A 12,756-nucleotide genomic window follows, 5' to 3' on the forward strand; every position below is an offset into this window, starting at 1 on the left:
ATGCCTATGTACAAAATAATAAGTACTGTGCTGTGTTGATTCTGTAGTGGTGTTTTTTTTAAAGGCAAAATAATTTATAATGCTTGATAAACTGTTTGTGTGTATAAGGATGGTTTCTTTGACAAAAAAAGAGGACTGGATCAATAAACGGATTAAATTGCTTTACCAGTAAATACAATGCTTTTGGTGTGTGTCGTGTTTGCTTATAAGATGCCTGAGATTTGAAGGTTTGAATACTTGTGATGACACCCCCCCACAAACCCTTTTGCCTTTCTGACACCAGGCATCATTGCAGCCAAAGTAGAATGATTTTTACATCCTACTGACTGCTGAATGGAACAGGTGAACTAAGAACCCTGCGCCTAGGACCTTGCTTACAGCACCAACATAGATTAGATGGCCAAAGGAGAAGTTGTGGGAACTATAGGTTACCTCTAGAATTCCCTGCACCCTTCACAAACTACAGCTGCCAGGATTCAGTAGGGGGTAGGTAAGCTTTGTGCTTTAAATGCACGGTGTAGATGTGACCTCTTTGTCCTCATTTCATGTTGTGAGTTCCAGCACCATGTTTACAACCCCTGCCCCCCAAATAGATTAATGGCAATAATCCAAGCTGTAGTGTAAGAGAGGCAGAATCATGGTACCCAGGTGACTTTAGACAAGGGTATAATGGAGCAAAGCCCTGCTGAGTTGCAGCACAATGTGATGAATAGTCTGTTGGGGGAAAGAAACCATTAGATAGATATATCTTGCCAAAGTGTATATACTCACTCCTGAGTGGAATTGCTGACTGGCTGGTCCAGTCACTGTTAAGAGGATTATAGAACATTGCTTCTATTCCCCTAGCAAGGAAGTGTGAGCAACTGCTCTCCTCCCTCCTTGGATCCTGTTGTAAGGACATCTGTAAGAATGTGAAGTCGCACATTGAAGACATGCACATGAAGAAGCAGCAGTCTGTGGTCCCTTAAACATTCCAACTCATACTATGAAAGCTAACAACAACAACAGTTTTATTATTTATACCCCACCCATTTGACTGGGTTGCCCCAGCCACTCAGGGCACTTTCCAGCAAAATATAAAAACATAATAAAACATCAAACATTTAAAAAACTTCCCTATACAGGGCTGCCTTCAGATTCTTCTAAAAGTTGTGTAGTTCTTTATCTCCTTGACATCTGACAAGAGGGTGTTCCACAGGGAGGGCGCCACTGCTGAGAAACCCCTCTGCCTGGTAACTTCACTTCTGGCCACGAGGGAACCGCCAGAAGGCCCTCAGAGCTGGACCTCAAATGCTACTGCAACTTCAGTGAGATAGATGAATAGAGCTGGAAGGGGTCACTGGAAGCCATATAGTCTAACCCAACTGCTCAGTGTGGGCAATCGAGAGCTTCTGACCTGCTTTTGTTTGAAGGCCTCTAGTGTGGCATGTTCTGCTCTATCTAGAAAGAGGGTAGCAAGACACTTGTTGCTTACAGAGGGGAGGACATTTGCTTTCAGAGCTGGAGTGATGCAGATGACGGAATTGGCATTAGCGATGGCAACTGTTTTGGGTGGAAGGAGAATCATGTTACAGTGACAATGCCACCTCTTCTTCTGTAGCTGCCAATTGTCTCACTTGTTGCATCTTGATTTTAACCTGCAGTACCATCCCCTTGAAATGCTATGGAGACCAGTCAATAGATACCGAACATCTCTCTCCATGCAGGTAATTGCAAGACGCAGGCCATCTTTCAAGCAGCCCAACTGCTGGGCCCCTCAAGTCATGCTCTTGATCTGTACGTCTGCTTCTGAAATAGGTACAGCCACTTCCTTCTGCTCTCAGTCCGTCAAAATCTCAAGTGAACCAGATGGTGCCTTTTGCTTCCATGCTATAATACTGCAGGGGAGAGAGAAAGAAGCAAAACACAGGGAGGAATTGATGTGTAAAATCAAAGGGATAAGTGTGCCTGTTCTTAATCCCAAGAACAGGATTGAAATGTACAATTTTCCTGTTTGGAAGTCATATCTTAAAAAAAAAAATATTGCCCAAACCAAAGTAGCATAATCAGCGACCAGATGGCTTATAAAATAAAGTATTAGGGAGAAGTGGGACCTGCAACAAGGTCACACTCACATTATACATTTAAAGCACTAGGATGATACTTTAAACAGACATGCTGTGGTTTGTTAAGGGTGCTGAGAGTTGTTAAAAAAGATAAAGGGACCCCTGACCATTAGGTCCAGTCGCGGACGACTCGGGGGTTGTGGCACTCATCTTGTTTTATTGGCCAAGGGAGCCGGCGTACAGCTTCCGGGTCATGTGGCCAGCAGGACTAAGCCACTTCTGGCGAACCAGAGCAGTGCTCGGAAACACAGTTTACCTTCCCGCCGGAGCAGTGTCTATTTATCTACTTGCACTTTGACGTGCTTTCAAAATGCTAGGTTGGCAGGAGCAGGGACCGAGCAACGGGAGCTCACCCCGTTGCAGGGATTCGAACCGCCAACCTTCTGATTGGCAAGTCCTAGGCTCTGTGGTTTAGCCCACAGCGCCACCCGCGTCCCTCTGAGAGTTGTTAGACAACCTCAATTCTCACAGAGCTACAGTTACCAGAGTGGTTCAACAATCAATCCCTCTCCCCAGGGACTGCAGCTTTGTGAAGGGAACTGGACTACCTAACAACCCTCAGCATTTTTTAATTTGGTACTTCTGCAAACTTCCCCCTTATGTGTGGATGGTGTTCTCCAGCTCACAAGAATCTGCTGTGGAGGATGACTTTAACGTTGGCCACGGTGGCTGAGAAAAGGGTAGCAGGTGTCTCCATCTGCTGGCAGATTGAGAAGTAACACCTTGTATGCAGCCGGTTGCCTAGCTGTATGCACAGTGGCGTAGCATGGGGGGTGCAGGGGGGGCCGGCCGCACCGGGCGCAACATCTGGGGGTTAGGGTTAGGGGGCGAAAATCCATGGATTAGGGGGCGCAAATCCACGTGTTAGGGGGCGCAAATTACTTGCCTTGTCCCGGGTGCTGACAACCCACGCTACGCCACTGTGTATGCATGAGCGAGAATCGCCTCCAAGAGGTCATGCATAGGCTGGCTGGTAATAAATAAATGTGTGGGGGGTCGATAGATCCTCTAGTGCAACCTTTTGCCAGTGTAGGAACTCCACTGCTACAGCATGACTTCTAGGTAACCATGCAACCCATGCTTCAAAAAGAGCTTTTCACTTTTGTGGGCTTCCTTGCAAAACTGTGCTGTTTCTCGGAAATTGAACGTCCGACACGGCTTCTGCTTGAGTGCAGGAAGCTCCTGCAGCCAATCGGAAGCGGCGCCTTGGTTTTCGAATGGTTTCGGAAGTCGAATGCACTTCTGGAATGGATTAAGTTTGAGACCCAAGGTACCACTGTACTAGGGAGCTAGTCTGGGACACAAGCTGATGGAGCCTCTGCCAAATTTCAAGAGTAGCCCACTATACAGGGCAAATGCTCACAATTTGGCAATTTGCCCAGCCATTGCCACCTTGTAAAACTCACAAAGGTGTTTGGCAAAGCAGATACTGCTGCTGCTGCTGCTGCTGCTGCTGCTGCTACTACTACTACTACTAATAATAATAATAATAAACAATAATAATAATAATAATAATACCACATCCATCTGACTGGGTCACCCCAGCCACTCTGGGTGGCTTCCAAACCATATTTTGGATGGTTGGCTTCCATATCTGGGTGGCTATCCACCCATATCTGGGTGGCTTCCAAACCAAAAACATACCATATTTTCACTCTATAAGACGCACCAGACCATAAGACACACCTAGTTTTTGGAGGAGGAAAACAAGAAAAAAAATATATTCTGAATCTCAGAAGCCAGAACAACAAGAGGGATCGCTGCGCAGCGAAAGCAGCGATCCCTCTTGCTGTTCTGGCTTCTGGGATAGCTGCGCAGCCTGCATTCACTCCATAAGATGCACACACATTTCCCCTTACTTTTTAGGAGGGAAAAAGTGAGTCTTATAGAGCAAAAAATACGGCAATAAAACACCAAATATTAAAAGCTTCCCCATACGGGGCTGCCTTCACATGTCTTCTAATGGCTGTATAGTTACTTAACTCCTTGACATCTGATGGGAGGGCATTCCACAGGGCGGGCACCACTACTGAGAAGGCCCTCTGCCTGGTTCCCTGTTAGCTCACTTCTCGCAGGGAGGGAACGGCCAGAAGGCCCCTGGAGCTGGACCTCAGATTCTGGCTGAATGATGGGGGGTGGAGGCACTCCTTCAGGTATAAGGGGCCAAGGCTGGGGCTTTAAAGGTCAGCACCAATGCTTTGAATTGTGCTTGGAAACATACTGGGATCCAATCACAACAGCCTTATAGAGTAGGTTAGTCTGAGAGATAGCAACTGGCCAAAGTTTGGCTAGTAAGCTTCATGTCTGAGTGAGGATTTGAACCTGCCCCTCCCTCCAGTCCTCAGATAGCAGTTGAAGCAGTTCTCCCCTAAATATGTTTCTTGAGGACAACTCACATCAAACCCAACTTGTATGAGACCAATGGCTGTGAATGTTGGGAGCTCGAAGGCACCAAGTTTGGGGCAGTTGCTGGAGCACTCTGTGCCCCTCTCAATACCTCATCACTTCTGATAAAAGAATATTTCAAAGAAGACTGGGAATCTTTTCTAGTCTTTATAAAAAGTTATTTCCCATACATGAAGGCCACAGCAGGGTTTGAAATGTAAGAAAATAGCAGAACGTATTAAGAAACATGTTGGAGAGGATGAAATTTGATAAGACAGACCCTTAAAACACAATTGTATGCAATTTGGGTTATGAACATTAATGTTGGGCGAGCATTGGGCGAGCAGGAAGTCATTAGTTTGGTTGAACTGGAATATAATTGTTGAGTAACAAATGTAACTTTCTATATGGAAAAAAAAATATTATAAAAGAGAGCTAATCACTTCTAAAACAGGCAAAACTACCATATTTTTTGCTCTATAAGACTCACTTTTCCCCTTCTAAAAAGTAAGGGGAAATGTGTGTATGTCTTATGGAGCGAATGCAGGCTGCGCAGCTATCCCAGAAGCCAGAACAGCAAGAGGGATTGCTGCTTTCACTGCGCAGCGATCCCTCTTGCTGTTCTGGCTTCTGAGATTCAGAATATTTTTTTTCTTGTTTTTCCTCCTCCAAAAACTAGGTGCGTCTTGTGGTCTGGTGCATCTTATAGAGCGAAAAATACAGTAATTGTTTTGAAAACAGCAAGCCAACTGAAAGATACCAATTACACACAGAAACACAGAGCAGACCTAGAATAATAAACAAGAGCTAAAAGTTAAATAAAACCCCTGATCAAATAAAAGAGATTTTATGAGCCACACACAGATACAAAAACAATCCTCTTGAAAGGGCAGGCTGTCAGAATAGCAGTTTACCTTTTGCCTTGCTTACCTGATAGGGATGAGGCTGAGGCATCCTACACCACATGACAACAGGAAGCAGAATCCACTGAACCACTCCAAGGTGTTTTGGTAGATCTTGTTATAGACAGCTGAGGTCACAACACCTGTGATCACCAGTGAAAGCTGCAGCAAGACAAACACCTTTCCTAGAAACAAGAGTGGAAGTGGAACACAATAAAATAACACTCAACGACTACTTTCAACAGCTTTGCTTTTTATTTGTCACTTTCCAAGCTTTCTAAATTTTTAAAAGATGGCCAAGGTGGAGATATATCATGCTGAAAGTAAGCTAAAGAGCCCCAGAGTAATTAAGGGCTTTTTAAAATCATATCTCTTTTGGCTTCTGAAAAGTGAGCCGATAAATAATAAACAGCTTATTTCTGCTACCTGGCAGCAGACGGAAGGTCAGAATTTATTGCAGCCCAAAAAGTGACTGTAAAAGAAACCCGGGCACAGTACCATTATACATTTGGGGGTGGGGGGCTTAAATCCTAAAAATTGATAAATGGTAGGATTTTAATTAATTGGGGTATGGATGAAAGTACAGGCTACAGAACTGTGCCAGACAAGGAATTCCTGGGCTGGATTATGCAAACTAGCCTGGCTGGCCTTGCAAACAGCAGATCTTTTATCATGATAAAAGGGGTCGATGGACCACCTGAGAGGAATCCTTTGGGCTGGAGACACAGGTGTTGCCAAGGCTGTGTGTTTGAGGTGGCAGGAAAAGAGCGTTTTTGAACAAGGTGTTCTGGGAAGAAGAGAGAGAAAAGACTGGGATCCATCTTGGGCAGGCTAGCTGAAGGCTGGCTGCACTGCTGTGGGGGACAAGCCCCTCTTGAAATTACCTTGCTGTAAGACCTGGAACCTGTCCATGCAGACTGAAGGTGTAAATAGGTGAACAAGCCATTTTTTTTATAAAAAAGCTAAGTCAGTCTCCACCATGTCTTAATTCTCCAAAGGAACACAGACCTGGGGTGAGTGCCTGGACCCCCCTGGGATCTTGCTATTGTTTGGGAGAGAGTGGGGATGGCACCCAACTTTTGTAACAATACATTTGCTAGTACGTATTGCTACTTATTGGGGGAGGGGGAGACTCTCTGTTGGTCAGCAGGCAATGGATTTTGTAACCCAAGAAAATCTTTAATAAAAGCATTTTTTTTTTTAAAAAAAGGAACCAAGTCTGGCTTTAGCATCTAGTACCATCAGGCAGCTTGCTTAGAGATCTTTCATTAATTCGGTCTGCTCCAAGTTAGATGCCTACACCATTAAGTTAATCTATTGATCACCCATGTCATGTACGATGATGATATTTAAAAGATGGAGGTGAGGGAATCTATCCTTCTTAGATCCACTACACAAAATGATAGAAATGTGTCTGTCTTCATAGTCTTATTCTGAACGAAATAAGTAAACTTTTTTTTTTTTTTTGCATTTAAATGAACAATGCCAAGATGTTCAAAGCAGCAACTTACCATAGGAAGTTCCTTCTATGTGTTTCGACAGCAAAGATCTGATGGTCGGCAAGGGAATGAGGGCAAACAACATCACACCACGGGCTGGAGCAGAAGAGAATGTAACGGAGAGAGTTCATGTAATCACCAGACCAAACTTCCACTGCCTAGCAGTTGAAGTAAGGTAAAGGTAAAGGGATCTCTGACCATTAAGTCCAGTCATGGCTGACTCTGGGGTTGCGGCGCTCATGTCGCTTTATTGGCCAAGGGAGCCGGTGTACAGCTTCCAGGTCATGTGGCCAGCATGACTAAGCCGCTTCTGGCGAACCAGAGCAGCGCACGGAAACGCCGTTTACCTTCCCGCCGGAGCGGTACCTATTTATCTATTTGCACTTTGACGTGCTTTCGAACTGGTAGGTTGGCAGGAGCAGGGACCGAGCAACGGAAGCTCACCCTGTCGCGGGGATTCCAACCGCTGACCTTCTGATCAGCAAGTCCTAGGCTCTGTGGTTTAACCCACAGCGCCACCCGCGTCCCTGCAGTTGAAGTGGTGCACATGTTAAAGCTTAAAAAGCACAAGCTAATAAATAATAATAATAATAATAATAATAATAATAATAATAATAATAATAATAATAATTTAAAAAAATAATATTTAAAAAAACTATTTATACCCCACCCTCCCCGGCCAGAGCTGGGCTCAGGGAGGCTAACACCAATGAAATCACAGTGAAAAACATAAGGGGGGGGGGACACAAACCAATTTAAAATACAGGTTAAAATGCAATTTAAAATGCTGCCTCATTTTAAAAGTAGTCGATAAATCAAGACCATAAGGGGAGGGAAACATAAGGGTCAGACTGAGTCCAAACCAAAGGCCAGGCGGAACAGCTCTGTCTTGCAGGCTCTGCAGAAAGATGTCAAGTCCCGCAGGGCCCTAGTCTCTTGTGACAGAGCGTTCCACCAAGTCGGGGCCAGTGAATAATCTAAAAAGGAGGTATCATTGCTTTTCCTCACTGGATAGCTCAGTTGGAAGAGCATGAGACTCATGATCTCAGGGACGTGGGTTTGAGCCCCACGTTGGGCAAAAGATTCCTGCATTGCAGGGGGTTGGACTAGATGACCCTTGTGACCCCTTTCCAGCTCTACAATTCTATGAAAACATTGTGTGAACTTTTATACATCTGCCACCAGCTCATTCATTTATTAAAGCCTATTTAATTGTGGCTGCAATCCTGTACACACTTTTCTGAGAGTAAGCCCCACTTAGTGGGACTAACACCAGACTCAACATGCAGAAGATTGTGCTGTAAGATCTCTTCCGTCAGGTAAGCTCTCTGGGAATCTTGCAAATATTAACTTTCTACCAGGAAATGTCTTCTAACTCTGCTCTGCTTCCCGCATTTGGAACAATAGCCTGTTATTGATTGTAGCCCGGCAAACAGCTGGCAGCCTCCAGATGTTTTGGATTAATGCTCCCACCAACTTGAGCCAGCATGACTAGTAGTAGGCAAGGGTAATGGGAGTTGTAGATCAAAACAGCTGGACAGCACCAGGTCAGGAAAAGCAGATATACACAGTCCCACAGGTGTGCAAAAATGGAACAATACAGGTTGAACTGGAACGGGAGGACAAGGAAGCACCTTCAAGCATTGAGCAACACTTCTGAGGAAGGTATTAATAGCTTTCTGCCAATGTAGTGCAGAATACCAGAATGAGTGCATGGTTTGTGGTTGCTATGCGATACCCTTTGGAAACAGGTTTGGCTCAGCTACACCCACATGTTTTGCTCCGAGATCTTCAGAGAGACATAACAAGCAAGGATATTTTCTTCCACCAAGGCTGACATTGCCCATTATCAGTGCAGCGCAGCCTGTCACCCACGCTACATCACAACTTCCTGCATGCATCAAATGAATGCAACTCTTTCTCTTTTCACTTTCCCTTTATATTCTTTTATATTATTGTTATTATTTTTTGCTCAGTGTCGGCAAAAAGCCGGAGTTTGCTCCCCAACCTGCAATCTGACCTGGGAAACACTTCCGTGTTGTGAACTGTCCTGAGATCTACGGGTATAGGGCGGTATACAAATTTAATAAATAATATGAATATATATTTTATCGCCTTATTCTGCTGCATATGGGAATTAATGCTGCACCTCCCCACAACGCAGGACAGAATTGGAGGCAGAATCTGGGATCATGGCAACCTTAGCTTTAGAGTTACTAGCCCTTGTGATTACTCAAGGCATGCTTGGGAGTGTATGGTTAATGCCTGATGGAATCTCAAAAGTGAGAGGGAAGGGTGGGCAAGACTGCCAATAGCTGGTGGTGATGCTCTGAGGGCCTGCACAGCTCCTTTGTCAAACCTAGAAGAAGTGTGCAATATACTATTGTGTGAATCTCTAAAATTTATAAAAGTCTCAGAACTTGAGGTTTTATCGATGCAGAATTCGACTTGCCTGGTCAGTGCCTAAAGAGGATCTTGGGTACCTCATGTAAGCCATACTCAAGAATTCACAAGGGACATCAGAATAAAGGTAAAGGTAAAGGGACCCCTGACCGTTAGGTCCAGTCGTGACCGATTCTGGGGTTGTGGTGCTCATCTCGCTTTATTGGCCTAGGGAGCCGGCGTACAGTTTCTGGGTCATGTGGCCAGCATGACTAAGCCGCTTCTGGCAAACCAGAGCAGTGCACGGAAACACTGTTTACCTTCCCGCCAGAGCGGTACCTATTTATCTACTGGCACTCTGACGTGCTTTCGAACTGCTAGGTTGGCAAGAGCAGCGACCGAAAGACGGGAGCTCACCCCGTCGCAGGGATTCAAACCGCCGACCTTCTGATCAGCAAGTCCTAGGCTCTGTGGTTTAACCCACAGTGCCACCCGTGTTGCCTGGTTAGTGCCTAAAGAGGATCTTGGGTACCTCATGTAAGCCATACTCAAGAATTCACAAGGGACATCAGAACAGAAGTACAATAAACCCACTAAGTTAGAATGGCTCTACTCACCAACGTAAAACAGGTACGTCCATCGCACAAAGGCCATGATGAGGATGCCAGCTGAGAAAGACACAATCCCCATCATAATCATGGTGGTGTCTCTGAAAACCCTGGAGAACATAAAAACTCCCAGGAAGCTGGTGATAAAGATCAGATAGCCAGCAGCGTTGGCATAGCCAATATATACCGGCCCCCAGCTCAGGGGCTCCTTCAGGAGAAAAAATGGCAGCACATCCATGGCTCCCACCACAGTTGAGTCATACATTATGGCGGCCACAAAAAGCATGGCAATGATGAGCTTGGAAGGTACCATAGAGGAGCGACTCTCATGGAAGTGAGGCTCTCCGCCATCATCCTCAGCCAGCTTGATGTCCGGATGGTTTGGCTCTGAGGATGCAAGAGGACAAGACCTTGCAGTCTTGGGGACCCTGAGGACAAAGAGGCTGTAGAGGAGACAGAAAGCATATAAGGCAATGCTGCAAGAAACCAGGACTGCGCCGTGGCGATAGCTGAGGTGGAAGCTGACAAAGAGGTGCCCAGAAGCGATGCTCCCCACGAAGCCAGCTATGCCGTAGATGAGCTCGACGACGATGAGGCGAAGCGATCGCCTGCTCTCGGAAGAGCCCTTAGACACCAGAGCCATGACACTGGCCCAGTACGTGGTGAAGCCTCCAGACAGCCCGTGCAACACAGCAGCCCCATACATCACCTCGATGGGCCACATTTGCAGGATGAGGAGCAGCAGCAGGATCCGGGAGAGCAAATAGCCCAGGAGAGGCACGCAGATGGAGATCTTCCTGCTCTTCAGGTCGCCCAGCTTAGCCAGGCCATAAGCCGACAGCAGCGGCGTCAAGCCGTCGAGAAGCTTGTAGATGATGAAGAAGTTGGAGATGGCTTTCTGCTGAGAATTCTCGTTGGAGTGAGCCGAGGAGTTGGTCTGGTTGTAGTAGTTCTTCACCACTAGAAGCAGCCCGGTGTCGTAGAAAGAGCTTGCAAGCTGAGCCCCGGCAACCACAGGCTCAATCCAGGTCCTCATCTCCATCCCACCAAGCATGGTCACAGGAAGGTTCTGTTTGTCGATCCCTTTGATTAGGGCAGAAAAAGAGGCTGGGAGCCAGATCAGGGTTTCTGATTTTGGTTATAAAAGCAAGACTGCTTATATTAGCTTCAGAGGCAGAAAGCTGCTCAGGAGTCAGGGCAGAGACAAACAGACACAGACAAACATTCACCTCTCTCTCTCTCTCACTCTCTGTTTGGAGTCCGCCTACACTCTCTTACTCTTCCTGGTGTGGCTTCAAGAGGTCACATGGTCCTGCCTGGGGAATTTCTCCTTCTCATTTTAGGAAGTGAAAGCAGTTTGGTCAGTTTCTTTTCAGCCAAATAATCAGGGCACTTCCCATGGTTGTAACCAAGAGGGGGGCAGGCAGGGGCCAGCTCCCACCTCCCTAGATCAAGTGAAACAATAGAAATACTTAATTTACTAACCACATCGGTTCTGCCCACCCCCCAACAAAAATCCTGGCTACAACCATGACACTTTCTGTGTATGCTTGTGGGGACTGGGTGATAGGGTAGGATTACAAGGCTCTTTGGAAACACACACACACACACACAGATGAAAAAATAGATAATGACAGCAGCAGATACTTTTTTCTAATAGTTCCCAAAGCAGGCTTGTACCAGCATAGTTGAGAAGCAAGCGAAAGGGACAATTAGACAGAGGAAGAGGCAGGGAGAGAAGCAGGTGGAGTGAATATTGTCATTTGTCAAGTCTTTAGCATGAAGACATCCATTAATATTAGGTAGATTCCTTTGTTGTGCTGTTTTCAACGTCTCCTGAAAAGTTTTGTGGGGTTTTTTTGTTTAGGCAAGCCTACCCAAATGTATTTTTCATCCATGTTGTGTGTTTTTTTCAAATTTATGATTTTTAATTTTTTAATTTTTTATCTCTGCCATTTTAAATTGTTATTGATATTAATGTTGTCTTTTTAGTTTTAGTTTTTATGATTTTTGTGGAAATTGTTTTCCATTTGGTTGTGTACCTTTTGATGTGCTTTATTTATTGCTTATGACTTTTGTTATGTTGGCAATTATGTAAACCAGGGGTAGGCAACCTAAGGCCCATGGGCCACAAACGGCCCACGTGGGTCATTTAACCAGCCCACGAGTCGCCCCCGAACCGAGCTGCCCACTCGGCGAGTCCCCATGCACTGTGCTAAACAGGCACAGCGCGGCGTGGGGACTCACTTCTGCGGTGCTGGAAATTGCATCTGCGCATACTCAGACACTGAAAATCGCGTCTGTGCAGACGCCAGAAATCATGTCTGTGCAGACACCGGAAATTGTGGCTGTGCCACTCACACGCGTGCACATAATCTGGCCCATGGAGGGATCTCCGCTGGAGTGAACTAGCCCAGGTGAGTTCACTGCTTTTGAATTATGGTGCTGGAGTAGACTCTTGAGAGTCCCATGGACTGCAAGAAGATCAAACCTCTCCATTCTGAAGGAAATCAGCCCTGCGTGCTCACTGGAAGGACAGATCCTGAAGCTGAGGCTCCAAGACTTTGGCCACCTCATGAGAAGAGAAGACTCCCTGGGAAAGACCCTGATGTTGGGAAAGATGGAGGGCACAAGGAGAAGGGGACGACAGAGGACGAGATGACAAGGAGAAGGAGACGACAGAGGTCGAAGCTACCAGCATGAGTTTGACCAAACTGCGGGAGGCAATGGAAGACAGGAGTGCCTGGCGTGCTCTGGTCCATGGGGTCACGAAGAGTCGGACATGACTAAACGACTAAACAACAACAGCCCAGGCAAGGTAAACCTTGCCTCCCCCTGAAGTAAACCTTGTCATGTTGTAAGCGGCCTTGAGCAT

At 46.0% G+C, this 12,756-nt stretch overlaps 1 protein-coding gene across 1 annotated transcript; it reads right to left on the reverse strand.

Moving 5' to 3' along the window:
- Nucleotides 1-993: 993 nt before the first annotated feature.
- SLC46A2 (solute carrier family 46 member 2) lies at nucleotides 994-12,419 on the reverse strand. The gene is made up of 4 exons (XM_083481531.1): nucleotides 9,891-12,419; nucleotides 6,904-6,987; nucleotides 5,421-5,577; nucleotides 994-1,877 (listed from the first exon to the last, which is right to left on the reverse strand). Exons 1-4 carry the CDS (start codon nucleotides 10,933-10,935, stop codon nucleotides 1,820-1,822), a joined length of 1,344 nt encoding a protein of 447 aa, XP_083337657.1. The 5' UTR covers nucleotides 10,936-12,419; the 3' UTR covers nucleotides 994-1,819.
- Nucleotides 12,420-12,756: the final 337 nt, after the last annotated feature.

Source organism: Podarcis liolepis (genome assembly GCF_965112155.1).
Source record: "Podarcis liolepis genome assembly, chromosome: 17".
Taxonomy (NCBI): domain Eukaryota; kingdom Metazoa; phylum Chordata; class Lepidosauria; order Squamata; family Lacertidae; genus Podarcis; species Podarcis liolepis.

Bases quoted from the DNA above. Each gene is read 5' to 3' on its own strand.
- SLC46A2 (XM_083481531.1), bottom strand. From the start codon at position 10,935: ATGCTTGGTGGGATGGAGATGAGGACCTGGATTGAGCCTGTGGTTGCC. The intron at 5,578-6,903 runs GTAAGTTGCTGC...TCTTGTTTCTAG, and splicing joins CATAGAAGGAACTTCCTATG to GAAAGGTGTTTGTCTTGCTG. The intron at 1,878-5,420 runs GTAAGCAAGGCA...TCTCCCCTGCAG, and splicing joins CTCAGCCTCATCCCTATCAG to TATTATAGCATGGAAGCAAA.